Source organism: Chrysochloris asiatica, unplaced genomic scaffold, assembly GCF_000296735.1.
Source record: "Chrysochloris asiatica unplaced genomic scaffold, ChrAsi1.0 scaffold00036, whole genome shotgun sequence".
In the NCBI taxonomy this organism is placed as follows: Eukaryota; Metazoa; Chordata; class Mammalia; order Afrosoricida; family Chrysochloridae; genus Chrysochloris; species Chrysochloris asiatica.
The window spans coordinates 6,390,244-6,415,736 of record NW_006408554.1 but is presented as its reverse complement, the minus strand read 5'-3'; the positions used below and the strand labels follow the sequence as shown (position 1 = coordinate 6,415,736).

At 39.2% G+C, this 25,493-nt stretch overlaps 2 protein-coding genes across 2 annotated transcripts in view; one reads left to right on the top strand and one right to left on the bottom strand.

Moving 5' to 3' along the window:
• LACTB2 (lactamase, beta 2) overlaps nt 1–16,697 on the bottom strand; it is a 27,423-nt gene extending 10,726 nt beyond the window's left edge. Inside the window, exons 1-3 of the mRNA XM_006860028.1 lie at nt 16,565–16,697; nt 6,078–6,241; nt 1,508–1,634 (exon numbers count right to left, since the gene is read on the bottom strand). Coding sequence (XP_006860090.1) covers nt 1,508–1,634; nt 6,078–6,241; nt 16,565–16,686 — 413 coding nt within the window. The 5' untranslated portion in view covers nt 16,687–16,697. The remainder of the gene's footprint in view (nt 1–1,507; nt 1,635–6,077; nt 6,242–16,564) is intronic.
• Nucleotides 16,698–24,487: 7,790 nt separating this feature from the next.
• Nucleotides 24,488–25,493, top strand: part of XKR9 (XK, Kell blood group complex subunit-related family, member 9) — a 49,770-nt gene continuing 48,764 nt past the window's right edge. Inside the window, exon 1 of the mRNA XM_006860027.1 lies at nt 24,488–24,759. Within this exon, the coding sequence (XP_006860089.1) occupies nt 24,488–24,759 (272 nt within the window). The remainder of the gene's footprint in view (nt 24,760–25,493) is intronic.

The window sequence follows — 25,493 nt, the reverse complement described above, 5'->3', positions numbered from 1 at the left end:
ATCAATTTGCCTGGGCCATGATTCTTAGTATTATGTAATTATCCTCCATGTGATGTAATTACCCTTTGTGTTGTAAATTGTGACCACTATGCTGTTATTGAGGAGTCCTGGTGGCACTGCAGGGTAAGCACTGGGCTGCTAACCACAAAGGTTGGCAGTTTAAACCTACCAGCGGCTCTATAGGAGAACAATGAGGCTATCTGCTTCCCTAAAGATATAGTCTTTAAACCCTATATATGTTCACTCTTGAGTTGTAATTGACTTGGTGGCAGTGAATTAAAAAAATTTTTAAATGATATTAATAAGGCAGCATTAGAGGCAGTTATGTTAATTAAATTATGTTAATTAAAACTAATCTACAGGATTAGTTTGTATTTTAGTCAACCTTTTTGTGATATAAAATAAACTAAACAAGAAAGCAGGGATTTGAGGGACCAACAGCCTCAGAAACCCTATACAGTGTCGTGAGTCAGAACCAACTCATGGCATATCACCACCACCACCACCACCACCACTACATCACCAAGAAAGAATTGCTGGGAGTGGAGTGTGCCCTTTGGACCCAGCGTCTCTGCACTGGGTACTTCCTAGACCCAAGGAAAACCTGATGGCAAGGCTCATGGATTTCTCTAAGACATGCCGGGCCTACAGATTTTGAAAGGAGACTGTGATCTTCCCCCAGAGCCAAGCGAGAAAAAGAAAAGTCTCCCTACAGCTAACACCCTGAATTCAGACACTAGCCTCCTAAATCTGTTTGCTAAAGCCATTCATTTATGATATTTCTATTTTAGCAGCCCTACATAAAATCTATCACACAATTTTTTTCCAGTTCAACTTTTCATACAATTTATTGATAGTAATTACAATAATCCTATCCTCAATATGATTTTCCCATCATCTGTTAGTTAACTCTCCTCAGTCTTTTCACCTGTGACCTTTGATAACCACTAAAAAATTTTGGTCTCTATACATTTGCCTTTTCTTGCCTTTATAGATATGTGAGATCATATAACATTTGTCCTTGTGATGGACTTATTTCATGCAACATAATGTTTTCCAGGTCCATTTGCACGGTATCAAGATTTTCTTTCTCTTACTGGCTGAGTGGTACCCTATTCTATTGTATATATGTACCACATTTTGTTAATCCTTCATCAGTTGATGGATATTTAGGCTGTTTCCATCTTTTGCTATTGTGAAAGGGCTGCAGTGAACACTGATGTTCGAGTCTCTTTTGGAGTCTCTGCTTTCAAGTATTTTGAGTCCAAAATTTAAAAACAGATTCCCTACTTAATTTAATCAGAATGCCTTAAAGCAAAAATTAAGTTTTTACGTTTCCTTTTTCTTCAAGCTACCTATTTTCTGTGCCCAAAGTAACCAATGTTATCAAATTTCTTTTGTATCCTTCCCAAGATATTCTTTACATATTGAGCAAATATACATGAATCTTCCTTTCTCATTTTCACACATATACCCCTTATTTCCTAACTAAAGGATATTTACTTACCTTAGAGTGGCTCCCTCCGTCTCAATACAATCTCCATGTTTCAGATAAACATATTGTTGTTCTCCATCTCCTATAATTTCTTCTTTGTGAGGGTTACGTGGAAGTTTTTTAATGCAATATGTGGTGTCTAGTCACAAAACATGTAAAATATATTGTCATACTTTAAATGATTCAGGCTTTTAAGAAATCAGTTTTCATACAGCTAACATATAGGGATTACTGCAAAAAAAAAAAACCCACACCCAATACTATACTGTAAAACATTAAGAGATAATATAAAATGGAATAAATTAGAGTGGCATATTTCTAGGATAGTAACTGGTGCTATAGGGTAAGTACTGACTACTAACTTCAAGGTCAGCAGTTCACACCCACCTGTAGCTCTTAGAAATCCCATATAGGGTGACTATAAGTTGGAACCGACTCAACAGAATACAACAATAAACCACAAAAGCAATTATTAAAGTGCAACAAAAGAGATTTATTCTCTCATGACTGTCTGTTGTTACTTGCCGTCTAGATGATTCCAAGTCATGGTGACTCCACATGCCACAGAGTAGAGCTACTCCACAAAGTTTTCTTGACTGTAACCTTAATGGAAGCAGATTGCCATTTCTTTTATAGTACTGTTGTGTGGGCTCAAACTACCAACCTTAAGTAAAGCACTGAAGTATAAACTGTTTGCACTACCTAGGGACCTTCATGTCCCACCAGAGCTGTATAAAAACTTTTTTGTTTTTCTAGCCATTCCTATTTTATACAAGGAGCCCTAGTATGAAGGATAATGATGAAAAAACATTTAAATAAATATAAAATAAAACAACAGCACAGTGAACCTACTCTCTTCAACTCCAAACTCCCTTACTTTGTATCTTAGAGACTAGAGCAAAGCACAATAGGCTCTTCTGGAACAGACATTACACAATTATTTTAATTATTCACTATAGAAGTTTTTAGTTTTTAAATTGAGTAATTCTGAATTTCAGCAAATAAGTACAGGCATCATGCTTTTATAATCATGATATCTGTTGTAAACAATCCTTTTAAAGTAAATCATAATTATCTCAAAATTACAAAACAAAAATACTATAAAATTGTGTCAGTGTTTAAAATTATGTGCAAACATGAACACGCATATTCTAACAGCAATTTCTAGGCAGGATGAAGAATGGCATGCTGAAAGCAATGATATAATAATAATAATAACAACAACAATAATAATAATAGTAAAATATAAATGCAGGGAAAAGATGTAGCAGTCTGTTTCTGTAGAGATTACTGCCTTGGAAACCCTGTGAGACAGTTCTACCCTGTCCTATAGGGTAACTATGAGCAGGAATTATGATAATAATGTTAAAATAATAGCTGTATTGACATATAATTCACATACCATAAAATTCACCTTTTAACATATACAATTCAGTGTTTTTAGTATATTCACAGAACTGTACAACCAACATTACTATATAATAAAAGACACCTCATACCCACTGGTAGAGTCACTTCCTATCCCCCACCCCCACCCCCAGGTCCTGGCAATTACTCATCCATTTCCTGTCTGTTCCATATAATTATTTTAACAGAAGCAGACCCTCAGTCTTTTGTGAAGGTTTGAATAATGAATTGTAACATCTTTGCTAATGTTAATTATTTAAACTGATATAAATATGTCATATTGTTCATATACAATAATTTCTAATAAAATATATTCGAATATATACTGTTGTTGTGAAGTGCAGTCGAGTCGGTTTTGAACCACAGTGACCCTGTTTAGGGTTTCCAAGGAGCAGCTGGTGAGCTTGAACCACCGACCTTGTACTTCAAATGGTTTTGCAGTCTGGCGCATTAACCCACAATGCCACACAAGGCACTAAGGGTTCCCAAATTATACATTGATTATGTATAATGTTTTGTAAGCAGGCTGCTTGGAAGTGCTATTTATAAGATCTGTATGGAAGATAGATACAGTCTATTTTTATTGTGGTTTGCAAAAACTGGTTGTTAGCAACACACAGTTGAAAAATTTCTGCCATGCCAGTAATTAAATAAAATTGTAAAACTGTAACATGGAGTAAGAACTCTACTAATAAAAATTTAGAGATTCTGAAGAATACCTCTGTACAGTTTCAATAGGATGAACAAACTCAATGTCTACATGCAGCTAGTTGCACTTTATTATAAAGTTCAGAATGGAGAGCAGGCACTGTTACAGAAGAAAAGACACTTCCAACCCTACCACCCTCCCCAAGTTCAGAATGGAAGACAATACCAGAAAGTATTACAATTTTAGTAGTAAAGCAGCAATGTCAATTTTCCCCTTGATTTTCTATTAAAACAATTCAATAGATAATTGACTTTATAAAAATAGTAGTTTCTATGGAATCCAAAACGATTTCAATTTTTAATTTACAGAAAGTGGGTCAAATGTCCATTAATAGATGACTGGATGAACAAATTCTAGGAGAGTTATACAATGAAATGTTGTTGTTGCTGTCGTTAAGTGCCGTAGAGTAAGTTCTGACTCACAGTGGCCCTGTATAGGGTTTCTGAGGAGTGGCTGGTGGATTTGAACCACCAATCTTGCAGTTAGTAGTCCAGTGCTTATCCTACAGCACCACACAAGGATGCCAATGAAACAGTAATTGGCAATAAAAAGAAAAAAAAAATTACTGATACATGCAGTATGAGTAATCTCAAAAATATGATGTTGAGCAAAAGAAGCCAGAAAAAGAGCGATTCTATATATTTCCATTATATAGAATTCTAGGACATAGAATGGTTCTATATGTCTCCATTATAAAAATTATAGGATAGGCAAAAGAAAGCAGATCAGTGACTACAGGGTGTGGAGGCACAAGGGAACCCCTTTTTAGGATGGTAGGAGTATTCTATGTCAATTAAAGTGGTTGGGGGGTGTTTACATTTGTTCAAGCTCACCAACTGTACAATTAAAGTTGGTTTATATTATTTATGTAATTAAAACTCTATAAAATTGATTGAGGAAGAAAAAAATGTAGGCTATAAATATTTTAATTTGTTTTTTATATTGATCCACATGTTAACAAAGGAGTTGAACAAGGTGACAAATTTATGGGTACAATAATATTTTGTAAGAATTTTAGTATATCTTAGGAAGACCTGAGACCATTTGGTTAAAATGTGGATGATAATAGTACATAACATAAAATAATTCATGTAAAGTGTTCAGTACAGTGCCTGGTACTTAAGTAGTACTTATAATGCAGACAAAATTAAAAATGCCTTCATCATTGAAAAAAAGGAGAATAAGCAAGAGGTTTTGAAACAAAAGCAGGTGTTTTCCCTTCCTCCTGTAAGTGGGAACAGCATTTAACAGTCATATTATATTCTAAAAGTACCGCTTAAATATAAAGTGGAATGGTCAATTGGCATAATTTCTCCAGCCTGCTTGGGTGAGTAGTGTCTGCAATCTTGAAAGCACAAGAGGGGACACCTTAGGTGCAGCTATGGTCTCTCCATGTGCAGAAGATAAGAAATGAAGAGGCCTGGAATCAATTAATACAGTGGACAAATGGAATATATGAACATAGGTCTCATGACTCTGAGACCAGAAAAACTAGACAGTGCCGGATACTACTACCAACTGCTCTGAAAGGGATCACATTACAGGGTACCAGATAAGAGTAAGAGAAAATGTGGAACAAAACTCAAAATTATTTAATTTTTTTAAAAAAGAAAAAAAGATCAGGTTTATTGATCAGAAACAGACTGTAAAAACCTGAGACTATGGCCCTCGAGTACCGTTCAGGTCTGGGAAGGAACTCACCCTCATGGGTTTCTGAGCCAAGCAGTAGATAGATTTATAGAGGGGTATGCTCACCACGGAACGGCCAATCATTAAACATCTAAAGGGCAACATTTTCCTAAAGACAAAGATGAGAAGGGACAGGAAAGTGGGTGGACTGCAAACAGGAACCACAGGGAGGAAGTGGGATAACTGTTGTAGCATGGAGGAGATTATAATCATCAAGATGAAACAAAGTATATGATGTGCTGAGTGTACAGCTGATGGTCTTTTCTGTACATCTTCACTCAATTCACAATAAAGTTTAAAAATAAACACAAAAAATAAGGTGGAGTGTCTGTGTGGCTGAAAAGTTGGCAGTGCAAATCCATTCAAGAGGCATCTTGGAAGACAGACTTGGTGATCTGCTTCAGAAAGGTCAAAGCCGTAAAAATCCTACAGAGCAGTTTTAGTCTGTCCACATTGAGCCTCTATGACTTGATGGCAACTAACAAAAATAATAAATAAAAGGTATTTGGTAAAGGGCTTACTAGATTAATTAGCGCTCTAAACAAAAGAAATTATTTTAAAAACATAGCTTTCCTTAATGAGATTGTTGTTGTTAAGTGCCATTGAGTTGGTTCTGGTTTCTGAAGCCTTAGATTTTTGCGGGAGCAGAAAGCCTCCTCTTTCTCCTGCAGAATGGCTGGTAGACTTGTGAACCGCCAACCTTGTGATTCTCAATCCAGGGCTTGTTGTATAGTCACTATGCTTTTGCAATGGACTTAATATATATTGTTCACTTACCACTATTGATGTTTTTACAAATATTCGTTATGCCTCCAGAATGATCCTGGTGCCAGTGAGTCACTATGATTTCCTGGATTGCTGTGTTAAATTCTGTCAGAGCCTGCTTTAAACAGCTGATATATTCTGGAATTGCTGGCTCTCCAGTATCAATGAGGATTCTCCTGAAAAATCAAAGGGAGGATCATCAGACAACTGGAATACAGAGTTAATACCAGCATATTACTCATGCAGATATTTAATATTAAATTTAATAAACTATATAATTTGTTTTTCTTTTTAAATATTTTATTGTGTTCTCAATGAAGGTTTACACAGCAACTGAGGTTTCCATGCAGCAATTTCTATATACTTTATTTCGTGACAGTAGTTACATTCCTCACAATGCATGAACATTCTTAATATTTCTTTGCTGGCTGTTACATTTCCATTAATCAAGTTTCCCTGCCTTCTTAAATCCTCATCTCTGTTTTAAGGTAACTGTTGACTGTTTTGTCTCATATTTTGTTGTTGTTAAGTGCTATCGAGTCAGTTCTGACTCATAGCGACCCTGTGTAGGGCTTCCAAGGAGTGACTAGTAAGCTTGAACCACTGACCTTGTGGTTCAATCTGACTTTGCAGTCCAGTGCATTAACATACAGCACCACACCAGTAATCTTTGGTCTCATATAGGGGATTTAAAAAAGAAATTACACAGATTGTTTTGCGTTTAGAATGTCTGAAAGCAAGTTATGTTACTTTAGCTTAACTACAGTAAGCTCACCTTAAGAAAGTTTTTAATGAAGAAAAATCAAGTTAAAAACAAGAATGAACAAGGAATAATACCAGTCATATCATTTACCTAGTACTTACTAATAAGCTCAGTACTGGTCCACAGACATTACATATTTTAACAAATCTCTTCCTTATAACAACCTTTTGAGATAGGTGTTTCGTTATTATTTCACCTATTAAATAATTTGTCCACAGTTATTCATCGATAAAAGGCAGAACCAACATTCGACTAGATAGTCTGGCTCCAGAATATGTGTTCTTATCTGCTCTGCCTTTGGTGTCTTTCACAAAGTCCTGGAATGTCTCAAAAATATGGAAGTTTTTGATTCAGTGACAGCTCTAAAGAATCCTAGTCTTTGGTGCTGGATTCATAATTTATAATTAAAGTTTTACACTGGTTCCCTAACACATAAAAATGAAGGCAGGAGGGAAACATGGAAAAAATATTGGATGTATTTTTATGCTCACTCACTGCCGTGGGTAGGATCCAAATACTAAGACATTATGCAAAACTTGGTTTTATGCAAAATTGTAGTATCGGATCATAAAACGGAGGATGGTTACTTTATTACATCACTGCTAAATTACATCACTGTTGTAGTTGTTAGGTGCCACTGAATCTACTCCTACTTATATAGACCTCCCAGGCACAACACAACAGAACACACCCGAGCCTGCGCAGTCCTCACAATTGCTATGTTTGAGCCCACTGTTGCAGCTACTGTGTCAATCCATCTGGTTGGGGGTTTTCTTCTTTTCACCGACCCTCCAATTTACCAAGCATCATGTCCTTTTCCAGGGATTGGTTCCTTCTGAGAACTTATCCAAAGCATGAAAGACAGTGTCTTGCCAGCCTCAATTCTAAGGGCCATTCTGGTTGTACTTTTATCAAAAACAGATTTGTTTGTTCCTCTGGCAGTCCATGGTACTTTCAATATTTTTGGCCAATATCATAATTCAAAGGCATCAATTCTTCTCTGGTCTTCTTTATTCATTGTCTAGCTCTCACACGTACATGAGATGATTGAAAATACCATGGCTTGGGTCAGGTGCATCTTAGTCATCAATGGATGAATAGAATAACTATGGTGCATACACACAGTGGAATACTATGCAACATTAAGAATATAGAATAATATGTGAAACACCTCACAATGTGGATAAACATAGAGAATATTATGCTGAGTGAAATAAGACAATCACAAAAAGACAAATATTATATGAGTTCACTATTATTAATAAGAGTCAAGGAAAGGCTTTACACATGGTGCCTTAGGTCAGGTTTTCTACAGAAGAAAAACCAGTGAAACATAAATTTCCATATATATAAAGAGAAGTTTACTAATAAAGAAATGGCTTACAATTGTAGAGGGAGGAAGGGAGGGAGGGAGAGAGAGAGAGAGAAAAACAAAACCAAACCAAACCACCATTATATTGGTACCCCCATGCCCCCAAGGAAGCATCCCTTTAATTGATTGGCTGCTCAAAGCCACTCATCAAAGAGTTAACCATGACTGAATTAGGTTTCATCACCATGGGAATAAGCACATCCTAGCTGCTAACCCTCTGGAAATATTGGCCCAGTCAAGTTGACACAGAACCCTAACCATTACAACACATGAGAAAAAAATTCTTTGATGGTTACCAGAATGGGTGGGGTGGAAAGGGATAATCACTTTAAGCAGATAGGAGACATGTATTAATTTGAGCGAAGAGAAAAGCAATATACAATAAGGAAGTCATCAGCCCAATATGATGAAAGGAAAGGAAGACATGGAGAGGTATACAAGAGTTATAGACAACAAAAGTAAATCCTATTACATACGCAGTCCTGCATTATCAGCAATCTATAAATGGAGTCCTGGTGTGGTGCTGTAGGTTAATACACTGGACTGCAAGGTCAGTTTGAACCACAAGATCTGTGGTTCAAGCTCACCAGCTGTTCCTCAGAAACCCTACACATGGTCACTATGAGTAGGAACCAACTCAACAACACTGAACAACAATCTACAAATGGGCGCATATAAAGACAAGCAAGATAACAGGCGTGAAGAGGTGAAGGAGATTATACTGAGCACCATATACAGGTTTGACATGATATTTCTTCAAACATATTTGCCTGTGCTGTAAACATATCCATGTTTAGAGTTTAAACTTCTTAGCCATAACCAAACACTGAGAGTGAATGAGTCACTGGACCTGGAGGCTAGAGACCATAGTTGTGGGGATATCCAGGGCAACTGGCAGAGCATAGCACACAAAGACATTCTACTTTTATGAATAGCGACTGCGGTCTTCAAAGTTTATGAGCAGTCATCTAAAGTGCTACTATTGCTATTATCTCCATCTGGAACAAAGCAGTTATTGTTGTTAAGTGCCTTCAAGTCAATCCAACTCATAGTGACTCAACCAACTCAACCCTGTATAGGGCTTCCAAGGAGCAGCTGATGGGCTTGAACCGACGACCCTGCAATTCAGACCAACCTTGCAGTTCAGTGCATCAACCCACAGTGCCACACCAGGACTCCAGAACAAAGAGGAGTGAAGAAAATTAAAGATGCATGGAAACAATCAGTCCAAAGAACTAATAGACCACCCTGAGTCTCTACCTCCCTAGATGGGGCTCAGCTACCACTGGTGATTGTTCAGAAAGGGATCACAATAGAGGGTCCTGGAGAGAGGGAGAGAAAAATGTGGAATGAAACTCAAAATAATAAAGACCAGGCTGACTGGTTTGACGGAGACTGGTGGAACCCCTGAGGCTATGGCCCTTAAGATAACCTTCAAGCCTGGAACAGAACTTACTCCCATGAATCAAATTTAGCCAAATAACACGTCAAAAGACTTATAAAGTGAACAAAACACCAGGGAGGTATGTATTCCCTAGAACAATTAACCACACAAGATCAGCAAGGAAGTATTTGCCCAGGAAAAAGCTCAGAAGAGAGTGCAGGGGCTCTGTAGGATATGCACTGGACTGCAAACCATGTCAATGGTTTGAGCCCACCAGCTGCTCTTCAGGAGAAAAACGAGACTTTCTACTTACACAAAGATAGAGTCTTAAAAACCTTATATAGGGTGGCTATGCGTTGGAACCCAACTTGATGGCTCTTAACAACAAAGCCCAGAAGGCAGGAAAGGATAGGAAAGGATGAATGGATTATTAAAGATGTTTTTTTCCCCTCCATCAAAGGCTAATGATTTCCTGAATTACATCCATGGAGTTTTAGGGGATCACAGACTCCAGGTTAAGAACCCTTGATTATGGGAGAGGATGAAGGAGAAAGAAAAGCAGAGGATAAAATAAAGTCTGATATATTGTGAATTAATGAATAATTGTTGATGCATCCTTCGTGTCTACAGCAGTGCTGGCCGAAACATAACATTGTTAAAATGCCATCCAGTCAGTTGCGACTCATAGTGATCCATAGGGTTTCTGATGAGCGACTGGTGAGTCTGAACCACCAACCTTGTGGTTAGTAGTCTACTGTTTATCATACAGCACTACACTGGAACCCCCATGTAACAGGCACTCAATACTTGTGAATGAATTTAGTTCAAATGTTAATAAACATTTGCCTTTCACAAGACACTATGCTATATATCTTATAAGACACAGAGTTGAGGAAGCCATGGCCTGTATGGTCAAGTATGGCGTCATCTCCATATTTATAATACACTGTGCCATGCTTGGCACTATGAACATTTTATCATTCATGAAATTCAAAATACATAGAACTGTATATGTAGGATAGGCACTGGACTGCTAACCACAAGGTCAGTGGTTTAAACATACCAGCTGCTCCTTGGGAACTCTGTATACAGGTGCTATGAGCCAGAACCAACTCAATAGCCCTTAACAGTAACAACATACTGCTTTGAAACTCCCAACAATATACTCCATAGCTCACTATCCTAGATTTTAGCTGCTTCCATGTATTTTAGGTAATTCAGTACTGATTCACCACAACTTGTTGCCCTTTGTTACTTGGAGTCCTGGTGCAGCACTGTTGGATAAAGCAATGGTCTGCAAGGTTGGTTGGAACTGCAAGGTTGATGGATTAAATTCACCAGCAGCTCCTTGGAAACCCAATACATGGGGGCTATGAGTTGGAAATGGCTCTACAGCATTTAACAAAAACAACAATTGTCCCTGGGGTAGTTTTGGAGTGTCCTAGACCTTGAGAAGACTCTTTCCATGATTTCAATGATGATGCCTTCTCAAGTTAAAAAAAAAAATCTTTTCCTTATCCTCCTTCCTGAGGAACACTATTGAAATAACGTGTAATATAAAACTGAATTTAAGTAACAATGTCCTGGTGTGGTGCTGTGGGTTAATGCGTCAGACGGCAAAGTCCTTTGAACTGCAAGGTTGGCAGTTCAAGCTCACCAGATGCTCCTCAGAAACCCTATACAGGGTCGCTATGGGTTGGAATCGACTTGACGGCACTTAACAACAACAACATCCTTATTTTTAATAAGACAGATTATATCATGCTGATTAATGAGATTTATATAAAGATTTGGTAAAATATAGTAGCAAACAATTTACTTGCACTTTATTGATTATGCAAACGCTTTCTACTGTGTGCCTCATGGCAAACTATGAATAACACTGCAAAAATAGGCCTTACAGAACACTTTAATGTGCTCATGAGGAACCTGTACGTAGACCAAGAGGCAGTTGTTTGAACAGAACAAGGGGACACTGAATAGTTTAAAATTAGGAAAGGTGTACACCTGGGCTATATTCTTTCACCATACTTATTCAGCCTGTATGCTGAGTAAATAATCTAAGAAATTGTACTATACAAAGAATGCATCAGGATTGGAAGAAGACTCATTAAAAGCCTGCAATATGCATATGATACAACTTTGCTTGCTGAAAGTGAAGAGGACTTCAAATACTGATGAGATCCAAGATTACAGCTTTCAGCATGGGCTGAACCCCAATGTAAAGAAAACAAAAATTCTCACAACTGGACCAAAAAAATATAATAAATGAAGAAATGATTGAACTTATCAAAGACTTCATTTTGCTTAGATCCATAACCAATACTCATGGAAGCAGCAGTCAAGAAATCAAACGACATATTGCATTAGACAAATGTGATGCACAAGACTTCTTTAAAGTATTCAAGAACAAAGATACCAGTTTGAGGACTTAGGTGTACCTGACCTAAGCCATGGTATTTTCAATCACACCATATGCATGTGAAAGTTGGACAATGAATAAGGAAGACTATAGAAAAATTGACACATTTGCATTATGATTATGGTGTTGGAGAGAATATTGAAGGTACCATGGACAAGAAGAACTAACAAATCTGTGTTAGAAGAAATGTAGCCAGAATGTTCCTGAGTAATAAGGATGGTGAGACTTTATCTCTCATACTTCTGACATAGTATCCAAAGAGACCAATCTCTGGAGAAGGACATCATGCTTGGTAAAGTGGAGGGTCAGCGAAAAAGAGAAAGCTCCCCAAAGAGATGGATTGGCATGGTGGCAGTAGCAATGTGAGGATGGTGAATGAGTGTTTCACTGTGTTGTGCATAGGGTTACTATGAGTCGGAGTGGACTGGACAGTACCTTACAACAAGAAAGTAGTAAAGAAAACAGAATTTTTAGAATGTGAATGCTACTGTCCACTTATAAGCCAAAATGTGAGTAAAGCAGGCCTTTTGCATTAGAGCCCTGGTATGGCACTGTAGGATAAGCATTAGACTGGTAACCTTTAGGTCCATAGTTCAAATACACCAGTCACTCTTGGAAACCCTACACACTATGTGTCAGAACTAACTCTACAACATTTATAACAACATCAACTTAGGGCAGAGTGCATTCAAGGATAAAAGTGGATTCAGAGAATCCAACTATGAGGCTAGTATAGAAGCTTCATATGCGTTTGAAAGGACTCGATGGCATTATCGACAACAACATAGAAACCTAAGCAAGGATTGTACTAGTTTGGATTGGGTGAGAGCAGTAGAAATGGACAGACCCTTGCAATGGCTTGAATGTGTGGTAAGAAGGCAAAGAAATGTCAGGGAGGGTACTTGGCTTGAACAGATGTGCGAATTACTCTGTTTATCACAACACGGTAAACAGACCAGATTTAGAGGAAAAGCCTGTGAGTGCATGTTCGAAAACAGAGTTTCAAATGGCTGTGAATCATCCAAGTAAGTATTTAAATAAGCAGTTGGTTACCTGAATTTGCAGCTCAACTTTGCAGTATGGGAATTATTAATGAACAGACAATAGGTGAAACCAAGGAAGCATTATTTAGATAGAGAAGAACATAGCATGAGAACTGGAGAGTAGGGCTGCATCTTGAGGAATAATTCTATACAGAATGAGGAAGAACAGATAGAAGAAAATCAGGAAAACGTGCTGTTAGCAAATCAAGGAGGAAGTGGTCAACAGTGTGATATGGTGCTGAGGTTCAAATTAGATAGCAATGAAAATAATGCCATTGGGTGTAGTGGTACGTAAGCCTCCTGTCATCTTAGAACTGTTTTGTGAAGTCAAACAGGTAGATGACAATCGCAAAACCTCAGCCTTAGACTCAATTAGTATTTATTTCTAGAGACTTTACTGGAGTCCTAGTGTGGCGCTGTGAGTTAATGTGCTCGACTGCAAGGTCGGTTTGAATCACAAGGTCAGTGGTTCAAATTCACCAGCCTCTCCTTGGAAATCCTATATAGGGAAGCTATGGGTCGGAACTGATTTGACGGCACTTGACAACAACAACTTGACATTTTAGCTTTACACAGTATAATAGCATCACCTGCAACTTAACTTTGTACAATATTGTTGTTGTTAAATACTGTCAAATCATAGCAACTTATTCTAGCTTAACTCATAAGAGAGAGAGAAGTGTAAGATGGAAGACCATGTCTTCAGTTTCAGGTCTTTTTATAACTTTAAAGCACAAGCACTTTGCCATGTTGGATGTGATTCTAGTATTATGAAATACAGTGTGTATTTCTCATACAACATGGCCCCTAAATAAAAGCCAACATCTACATTTGGTTTTCCAACAGAACCAACCATATGTTGAAATGTTGGAAGATAAGCAGGTTGTTTTGAACTAGTGAGAGAGACAGTTCATTCACTGCCAACATAGTATTCTTCTGATATTTTCTAGTGTAATTTTGATTACATTCAATTTTCATCTTTGGTATTGGCTTTAGAAATAGCTTAAAATGCTACACTGAAGAGAAGAGAGTGCCCAGGGCCTTATTAAGGGAGAGAGAAGGGCGAGGGATGTTCCAGTCAAGCACTTTTTTTCCCTGCTTAATTTGTCCTCCTAGATTTGGGACCCAGCCTCAAGCTTTTGTACCTACTTGACCCTGCCTTGATGATTCTGAACTTAACCTTTCACATTCCCGACTTGTATTTTCAGTCCCTCCCCTTCTGATGCTGTTAAAATTCTAATTTACTATCAAAAGGCAAATACTATAGCTGCTAGAAACAAAACAGCAATAAACTATACTTATTAAGTGTATTCAGCAATCAACTATATTTTATTATGGCACTATAGGATGAGCACTAGATCTCAAGGTTGGTTTGAACTGAAAGGTTGGTGGTACAACGAACTCACCAGCCTTTCCTTGGAAACCCTATACAGGGTGACTATGAGTTGGAGCTGACTTGACGGTACTTTAACAACAACATATTTTATTAGTTGTAATATGTCTTGACTGTACAATTTAATTGTATGATCGAGAGGAAGTAAATTTTATTTTTAAATTGTACTATCTAGGGTGGGGTTCTTGGAGTTCTGCTGTGGCTCTGTAGGATAAACAATGGACTGCTAACTGTAAAATTTGCAGTTCAAACCCACCATCACTTCTTGGAAACCCCATACAGAGGCTCTGTGAGTCTAAACTGACTCTACAGCACTTAGTAACAACAAGGGTGGGGTCTCTGGGTGGCACACATGGTTTGCCCTTATCTACTAACCTAAAGGTTGTTGGTTCAAAGCCACTCAGTGGCACTGAACAAGAAAGGCCTGACGATCTGCTGCCATAAAGATTATAGCCTAGAAAATCCTTTGGAGCAGTTCTTCTCCGAAACACATGGTACCTGTCATGAGTCTGAAAGCCTCGCCTGTGATACCTACTTACCTACCTACCTACCTACCTCCTACCTACCTACCTACCTCCTACCTACCTACCTACCTACCTACCGACCTACCGACCTATCTATCGATATATATATATACATATTTTGTATTTAGTAAAGACTACATAAACAAAAGTTATTCAATGCCTGTCGTTGTTAAGAGCCGTCGAGTCAGTTCTGACTCACAGCGACCCTGTACAGGGTTTCTGAGTTGTGGCTGGTGTGTTTGAACCACCGACCTTGTGGTTCAAACTGACCTTGAGGTCCAGTGCTTATCATACAGCGACACCACAGGACTCCTTGCTGTACAGTAAGCCACACCATTTTTGGATAAATCCCTTAAATAGAAAGCAGCTGACCAGTAGGAAAAATATTTTCTAAGGAACACCTGGAAAATACCTTCATGCCACACAACAAAATTAGTCAAGGTCACCTCCCTACGACGGGCTAGGGGCTCCTTTCAGATATACAAACTCAAGCACGCGGAAAGGAAACGCTGCCCTCTGCTGCTGAATTAAGGGAACAGCTTCAGCACAATGAATCGCTTGTGTGAAGTTACTCTGGGCGACACCCAAGTCAGGGGGGAGCAAAACAACCCCCTTTGCACTCTTAAAAACAAAACAAAACTAAACAAAAAAAACCACAACAAAAACCTGATCTTGACCTCTCAACAGTTTAAGGACACTGGTGTGGCACTGTGGGTTAATGCGCTGGACTGCAAAGTCAGTCTGAACTGGTTCAAGCTCACCAGTTGCTCTTAGAAAAACCTATACAGGGTCGCTATGGATCAGAACCGACTCGATGGCACTTAACAACAACAACCCTGGCATTCAAACATCAAGTAAAGTAAATCGGGTTTTAACAGGAAGTATGTCTCCCTCCCCAACCCCCCCCCCCCCAATTATTTCACCATTAACCTTTTGTAGAAGGAACGCTTGTGATGCAGTGTTTAAGCGCTTAGGCTGATGACTTTAACAGAAAGAGTCGCAGTAGAGAAATGTGGTAGTTAGCTTCCATAAAGATTTGTTGTTGTCATCTAGTCGATGCTACTGATAGTGACTACCTATAGGTTTTCCCACGAGCAGCAGGTGGGTTTGATCCAAGGATCTTGTGGTTAGCAGCCTAGAGCTTATCCTACAGCGCCACACCAAGGCTCCACAATCTTGCAATCCCTATGGGGCAGTTCTCATCTGTGCTATGGTGGTGGCTGTGTGCCGTGGAGTCAGGTCTGACTTGTAGCAACCCTGCACAAGGTTTCCGAGGCTGTAAGTCTTTACAGGAGCAGAACGCCTCATTTTTCTCCAGCAGAACAGCCGGTAGTTTCGAACTGCTGACCTTGCAGCTTGCAGATCGATTCGTAACCACTACGCTACCAGTGTGTCGCTAATTAGAGAGGTTACCATCCAGGCTAGCCCTGACTTAGGGGAGTTCCAGACTCGGGTAGTCTAGATATGGCCCAGGTAGGGTTACCCGCCGGGCGCCGCGCTTTCTGTACAGAGTTTCTTGACCGAGGCGCCCAATCTTCCGCAGCTGCAGACCCAGGCACCTCCGCAAGCGGGTGTGTTGGGGGTGGGTGGCACTTTACCTGGGGCCGGTCCCCACCAGGTAGGTGTTGGTGCCCTGCAGGGTCATGGGACCCGGGTTACAGCCCAGCACCCGCACCACTCTACTGGACAGCCGTTCAATGCGCTGGAGGGAGACAGCCATTTCTGCTTGATCCGCCGATTCACACACAACCCGCAGCAAAGCCGTAGGGCGCAGGGCGGTGGGGCCAGCTGTCACGTGACGCCGCGCAAGCGACGACGGGAGGGAATTTGCTGCCAGACCCGGGGGCGGGGGAAGTGGTGAGGGTTGGGAGGAGAAAAAGTAGGGCTAGTTGTCACGTGGTTCCGCGCCAGCAGAGGGAGTTCGCGGGCGCTTGTGAGGGGGCGTGAGGTGAGGCGGACCTTGGCCTGGTGGCTAGTTGCTACCAAATTGGAAAGGCTGGTTCCTTTTTAGAAGTTTGTTTCCAGCCCGGCACTTTCATCCAAGTGGACAGGAGACGTTTTAACTTGGGAAATCGTGTGGTGGAGCATGGGACAGGCAGGTTTGGGATTAGTTATTGAGGACAAAGTCCCGAGAAGGATTACCTGGTAGGCATTTAGGGTTGGGGCGGGGTAGCCTGTTTAACTTTCAAAATAAGTTGCAGTAACTGATGTTTATTTAGCGCTTACAGATGTTGAGAATGGCTTCTTATTTAACCCTAGCAACCTAGTGTGGCGCTGCTGGTTAACACTCTGGACTGCAAGGTCTGTTTGGACTGCAGGGTCTGCTGTTCAAGCTCATCAGCCGTTTCTTGGAAACCCTCTTCAGGGTCGCTATGAGTCAGAACCGACTCGATGGCACTTAACAACAACACGGGTTGTTAAGTCCTGGTGTGGCGCTGTGGGTTAATGTGCCAGATTGCTAAACTGTTTGAATTGCAAGGTCGGCGGTTCAAGCTCACCAGCTGCTCCTGGGAAACCGGATACAAGGTCCCTATGTGTTGGAACCGACTCAACGGCAATTAACAACACACAGGTTGTAGGATCAGCACTGGACTTCTAATTGCAAGGCCGGACGTTCAAACCCACCAGCCGCTCCTTGGAAACCTAGACAGGGTCGCTAAAGTTGTTGCTGTTGATACCGATCATGTGGTTCAAACTGACCTTCAAGTGCTTTATTCTACAGCGCCACACCAGGATCTTTTACAAATGAGGAAACAGAGGCTTGGAGACTTGCCCAAATTACAGAGCTGTGTGAGCTCAGCGAGTCTACCGGAGCCTGGGTAGTACTATCTGACTTAAACCAACACTGGCCCCATGTGGGGACACTCTAGGGGGCTGCCCCCTTCTCTGTGCTGCCTGGCTGCCCTGCAACTAGGTTGGCAAAATACTTATTTTCACCAACAAAACCTTTTCTAATCTGTTCAGTATAAGCTACCAACCTCAAACCAAACCCACTTATGGCTAACCCAGAATGCCACCAAAGCTCCTTGTATTAACTACTACCAGCCCTGGTGTCCTGGTGTGATGCTATAGGATAAGCACTGAGCTGCTCCGTTCTTGTCATCACAGTCAACTCAACTTTGAGGCGGCAGCTCTTCCCCATTCGCATTTTGAGTGCCTTCCAACCTGAGGGGCTCAATTTCCAGCTCTATATTTGACAGTGTTTCTGTGCTATTTATAAGGTTTTCAGTGACTAAATATTCTGAAGTAGTTTGTTACTCTTTCTTCCTAGTCTGTCTTTGTCTGGAAGCTCATCTGAAACCTGTCCACCACGCGTGACCTTTTTGTATTTAAAATACCAGTGGCATAGCTTTCAAAATCACAGCAACCACAGTACGACAAACTGACAGACGATTTGAGTAGGGTCATATGATGAGACATTGGCAGACAAGAAAGAAGAGAGGGTATACAGTGAGCTTGGTTTGAACAAGTTGAAAATTTAGATTATTGTGGGATAAAACATTAAATAAACGTATAAGGGAGATCTAAGCTTATTTTTATTAAGTGCTGTTGAATAGATTCCGACTCATAGCAACCTTGTACAGGGTTTCTGAAAAGCAAGTAGTGGGTTTGAACTGCTGACTTTGTGGTTTGCAGTGCAATGCTTATCCTATAGCTCTACACCAGGAGTCCAGATCTAAACTAATGGTACAAAATTGAATCTACAAACATGTTTTATCATTGCGTGTTGAAGTTGAAGTTTCTTTCCAAGAAATAAGACCAAAAATTTTTTTAAAAGCTTTCATTGTGAATTGAGCAATAGTTTACATGGGAGAACATCGGTTTTGCACTCATCCTATCGTATTTCATTTCATTGTTATAATTACAGTCCCCTCCATGAATCATCATTCAACAGTATTTGGTTCTATTCCCTCTGTTTTGTTTTGTTTTTTTTTATGTACACAAACGCACTCAGGGCACAAACTCAAGAGCACATTCTACAAGCCTGCCTCCTGGCCACCAGTACACAGCTTTTCTCTTTCCATGAGTCTAGAGTCCTCAGCTGCTCTATTTCTCCATGTCATCATCCCTGCTTCCATCTCTTAAGACCAAAGATTTTTGCATCTCAGGGTGGTGATGGCTGTGTGCTGTCAAGTTGATTCTGACTCATAGTGACCCCATATAGGGTTTCCAAGCTTGTGGTTTTTTACAGGAACAGAAAGCCTTATCTTTCTGCTGCAGGGCAGCTGGGGGATTTGAACTGCTGACTTGAGGATAGCAGTCCGACATGTAACCTACTACTCCACCAGAGTGCTCCCACATAGTTATAGTTAACAATCGCTTATTGTCTGCCTACACCATCTCATGGTGTTTCTCTGTGGGTTAATGCGCTAGACTGCAAAGCCATTTGAACTGTAAGGTTGGCGGTTCAAGCTCACCAGCTGCTCCTCAGAAACCCTATACAGGGCTATTATAGGTCGGAATCAACTTGATGGCACACCACCATGTAAAAAGCATTTTGGTAGACGTATTATACATGCATGTTGGAGGGTCAGGGGCAGTTAAAAATGAAAAAGACTGTCTACTTTTTAGAGGCTCATAACCAGCAGTGGACTGCGAAGTACAAGGGTGGCTGTTCAAACCCACCAGCTGCTCCTCGGAAACCCTGTACAAGATTGCTATGTGTCAGAACTGGCTCCACGGCACTTAACAACAGCAACAACCATGGGGGAGACAAACACAACCTTATTTTAAGGATGTAAGTTTTAGGTATCTAGTGCTGCTATAACAGAAATTCCACAAGTTGGTGACTTTATTCTCTCAGAGTTTAGATGGCTAGAAGTCTGAATGCAGGTCCCTAGCTCTAGGGAAAGGCTTCTGTCTCTGTTGGTTCTGGAAGAAGATCCTTGCCTCCTCTAAGTTCCTTTTTCTGGGTGATCTTCATGTAGTTTGGCACCTGTCTCCCCCCATCTCTGCTTATTTGTTTAATGGTGTGGACCTGTAGGATAAGCACTTGACCACAAGATTGGCTTGAACTCTAACGTTGACAATTCTAACTCACCAGCCCCTCCTCGGAAACTTCATACAGGGTCGTTATGAGTCAGAACCAACTGGATGGCACTTAACAGCAACAACATTTCAGAAACGGCTGATATGAGATACAGCCTACATCAATCTTATTACTTTAAACCCATTCCCAAATGGGGTGATAGCCGCAGGGATAGCAGTTTGAATTCACAACACACAGTTTTGGAGGACTCGATTCAATCCATAACTGGATATATAGGTAAATCTTAGAAGAGTATAGCTAAAGTTATGGGAATGCCAGAAGGAAGGGAAGAGTCAATGTGGTTGGGAGGGTCAGGGAAAATTTTAAAGTGTTTCTTAAAGGATTGATAGAACTTCCTCAGGTAGATGAAGGTAGAAGGACATTCTAGATATTAAATACTTTTGAACCAAGACTTAGAAATAGAACAAGTGTAGTGTTTAATTTAGGAACGAAGACCAATGATACACTCTTGGGGCATCAGATTTGAGAAGATACAATGGTTGAAGAGTAGGTATGGCTAAGTTAATGCTGTTTTGTAGATTCTTTATCAGAGTATTTCAGATTCAAGAATTTCACTGTTTTAAACATGGCTTGCTAGCCTCTTGGATATGTTATGAGGCAAATTGTATTTTCTCAAAACATAATTGAAAAAATTAAAGCTTGTAACCTAGTCAACTTTTAAAGGGACCGTGTTCTTTCCTCAATGCAGTAATTATAATGGGGCGTAATCACAATGATATAAACACCATGATGCACTGTGGTCACATTGATACAAACTCTTATCACTAGTTTAGAAAATGTAACATGTGACTAACAGGTGATTTCAGTTTCATTTTTGTACTTGATCTTAAAGGTTTATACACCCTTTAATTATACTTGTTTTCAGTGAAGGAGATACAAGATTTAGAGAATGAAGATTTTCCTGACACGACTGAGGTAATGAAGGCTTTTTGTATTCAACAAGTAAGTGTATATTTTAAGTATTGGTTAAAATTTGCTTGGCAAATGAAAGTTTGAAAGTTTTTATTTCAGGTGTCTGCTTTTATTGCAAAGACATCATACATACTGGGCAAAGGTTCTGTATTTTGGCTGGCAGCCAGGTAACTCACGTAGCTGGGATGAACCTTCTGAAGAACTGAACTGAAAACAGACCAGTTTAGTCAGTAAGTTTCAAAAGCTCTTATGAAACCAAATGGTGTGAATGGCATTCTTTATTTTAAGGTGGTATCTGCTGTTTAGCTAGAGATGCACTATCTTTCATAAAAGTTATACAACACTGTGGTAATTGAAATAGCCACCAGTTTTCTTTATTGAGAGCTGTAATTTTTTTTTTTTTTTTACGAGCTTGATAATATAGGTTTCATCCCAGTTGTCTTAATGTCCTGCCTGACTAAATTAAAAAGATAAAAGTTGCCTTATCATGTTTTTTTGGATCTAATGTTATATACCATCAATACAATTTCTAATTTTCTTAGAAATTATTCTTCCCATCTTGTAAAACTTGATACAGAACCATAACTGTTTCCTGTATCTATGCCGTGTAAAGGAGACTCTCTACATGGAGGGGAAGATTAAGAAATACACACAATTTCAATTCATATTCAATTAATATTCATTGGACATCTTCCAAATAAATCGTCTTCCTTCTTTTTAAAGCTATTTCATTCTTTTTATATACTTAGTATGGAAATACTATAATTTATTGAACTATGTATTTGGCCCAGGGTCGGACATTGTTTCGTTCTGCTGTGCATGGGGTCACTATGAGTCGGTTCCGACTCGATGGCACCTGACAACAACAACAACAACAACATGTATTTCCTAGTTGTCATTTAGGTAGCTTTTAATTTCTTGCTGTTATAGAAAGTTTCTACAATGAGTGTCTATGTGCACATTTGTGGATATTTCTCTAGGTTACATTCTTGGATGGAATATCTGGGTTTAAGTATATTAAGAATTTTTACAGCTATAGCACTTAACCCATGTAGGTATCTATATAACCTTTTTGAAGCCCATAGGTGTGGCACTGTGAGTTAATGCGCTGGACTGCAAAGTTGATTTGAACTGCAAGGTCAGCGGTTCAAGCTCACCAGTGGCTCCTCAGAAACCCTATACAGGGTCGCTATTCAGAACTGATTCAGTGGCACTTATCAACAACAACATATATATGGGAGCACTGGTGGCACTGTAGGATAGGAACTGGACTGCTAGGCACAAGGTTGATGTGCAAGCCCATCAACCACTCTGCAGGAGAAAGATGAGGCTTTCTGCTTCCGTGAAGATTTGTAGCCTTGGAAACCTTTTACAGGGTCACTATGAGTAACCATCTCAATAGCACTTAATAACTATCTATATGTATATGTATATATAAAAGCTTCAGAAAGTTTGTGGCGAAATTTCATTCTCTTTTAATTTGTGTGTGTGTGTATTTATCTATCTCTTGATATATATATACTTTTTTTTTTTTTCCCCTGTTCAGGAATTTCTACATGTATTGTTCAGTGATACTGGCTATGTTTTTCCATTGTATTTCTCTATTTCCATGAACTTTTTCTTAATACCCTCCAATTTTATCATCCATGCTTTAGAGTAACCATTGTTCATTTGATCTCATGCAGTTACTTTTTAAAAGGAGAGCAGTACTCAAGGTAGACATTCTTTACCTTTTGAGTAAACCTGCTATTTAGTTAAAATGTGACTTCAGGGAATAGTTTCAGTTCAAGGTCTACATCTTACTTTGGTCAGTAGTGACTGGGGTCTTAAAAACTTGTGAGCAGTCATCTAAGTTAAAACTATTGGTCTAACCCTGTCTGGAAGAAAGAAGAGTGATGAAAATGGAAACTGTTGGAATCAGTTAGTCCAATGGACTTATTGGACCATGGGAATATCAGTCTCCATAACCTGGAGACCAGAGGAAGTACATGGTACCTGGCTACCACTATCAACTGCTCTAAAACAGGATCAAATTAGAAGGTCCTGAATAGAGTGGGAGAAAATGTGGAACAAAACTCAAAATCACAAAAAAGACCAGCCTTAATGGTCAGATAGACTGGTGTAACCCTGAGACCCTTGGTTACCCTTCATGTCTGAAACTGACCTTTTCCCCGTGGCTCAGTTTCTAAGCAAGCAATAGATGTATCTGTTGGGGAACAACAACACTAGTGAACATAAGAGAAAAAGCATGCCACAGAATAGTCAATCGTTTGAACCCAAAAGGTCAGCATTTACCCAAGGATAAAGTACAGGAAAATTGGGAAAGGAGGAGTGGAACCAAGGACCACAGGGAGGAAGTAGGATAAGTGATGTTATATTGAGGGGTTTGAAATCAGTGAGATGAAATGAAGAGTGTGTGATTTGTTGAATGTAAAATTGATGATTTGCTATGCAAACCTTCACACAACTTATAATAAAAAGTTAAAAAACACAAAATAGAATATCTCAAGGCATTCCTTTAGTCTCATGGTGGTGATGGTGGTTATGTGCTGTGGAGTCGGTTCCAACTCATAGCGACTCTGTACAGAGTTTCTGAGGCTGTAAATATTTAAGGGAGCAGAAAGCCTCATCTTTCTCCTACACAACAGCTGGTAGTTTCAAACTGCTGACCGTGAGGTTCACAGCCTGATTCGTAACCACTACGCTGTAGTCTCATAGGGCCCAGTAAGTCCGGGTTTTTTTTTGAGAATATGAAGTTCTTTTCCTACATTTCTCTCCCTTTCTATCAGGATCTGTGTGTTGGGACCTGATCTGGACATTTGGTAGTGTTAGCAGGGAATGTTGAGTATATTTAGAAGCTTTGTAATTTTCTATTAAAAGATGTTCCATTATTTATATAACCATTTTCTCGTGTTGACACATTTCAGTTTTTTTGCACTATAAATTGCCCTGTGATAAGTATCTTTGTGAAAAGGTCATGTCTTAAACAAATACATATTCTGAGAGGAAGTTGTCCTTAGTAAATATACTCCCAAGACTTTATCAGAATTATTGTAAGCACTATGTCTTGTGTGGCACTATAGGATAAGCACTGGACCACAAGGTTGGTTTGAATTGCAAGATTGGTGGTTCAAAACCATCAGTCACTCCTAAGAAACCCTATACAGGTTCACTATGAGTTGGAACAGATGCAGCGGAACTTAACAAATGTTTTATTATATTGTGTTTAGAAGAAGGAAAGCTTTGATAAAGTCATGGTCTAGGGTTTTTAATATGACACTGAAGATTTATAGAAACTTACATGTCTATTTCATTTTAGGTGTTGTCAACTATAATGAAGATCATTGTGAAACAGAAGATCGAATAAAGTCTTCTAACATTGGACATGAATTTGAGATTTAAAACAGAAAATTAAATTTGTTGCTTGGTTTTAGTGTTCCAATTTCATAATATTTATTCTTTATTAGACTTAGTAGGTTACACTAGTATTTCTTCTGACACTTTTTTTTCTCCTTCTTGTACATGAAGAAAAGATAACTCAAAGCTATAGTGATTCATAATGAAATATACTAAAAAGGATTTTGCTTTGTCAGTTCTTGGCATCTCCATCTATATACTTGATTTGATTGTAGACATCTGGGTGTCTTTCAGGTTTTTCCATGAAGGAAAATATGTTTTTGGTGTTTTAACAGTGAGCTTTATGCTCTTTGGTACATTAGTGGTACAGTGTTTTAGTTATTCTTGGTACAAGTCTGATTTAAAGAAAACAGGCCAAGAACATCTTCATTATTTTCTTCTACTTCATTGCTTGCAAGCAGGAGTTTTTACAAGGTAAGCACACATTTTTTATCATTAAAAATATTTTTCTTTTATCTGGTTACAGCCTGTCTTCTTGTATCTGAGCAGTCAAAGGTACAAAGGTCTCTTATTTGCATGTAGCTCAAAGGTTACTTGCTCCTTATTACAAATGATGAGTCCAAACTGTATTGTCAGAATTTTCCAGGCTCATTAATAGAATGTTTAATTTATCAAATGTAAGTTTCTAATATGTACTCTCCTTTAATGGGATGGAAAATACACAGTTTTTAAGTTTTGTGAATCTTTTATTGTCATTGTTAAGTGCCGTCGAGTCAGTTCCTACTTATTATTACCCTATATGGTGTTTCTGAGGAGGAGCTGGTGAGTTTGAACCACTGACCTTGCAGTTCAAACTGACTTTGTGGTCTAGTACTTTATCCTAACAGCACCACATCAGGACTCATTCCCTGTGAATATTTCAAGGTCACTTGTGCAAATGTAGTCTATCATTAAAAATTAGAACACTTAATTTTTTCCCTTGGTAAATTTGTTACTGTTATTTATTTATTGTTATTAAGTGCCGTCAAATCAGATCCAACCTATAACAGTCCTGTGTAGTTTCCAAGGAGCAACTGGTGAGCTTGAACTGCCAACCTTGTGGTTCAAACTGACTTTGCAGTCCAGTGCATTAATCCACAGAGCTCTGGTAGCATAGTGGTTACGAATCGGGCTGCAAACCTCAAGGTAAGCAGTTCGAAACTATCAGC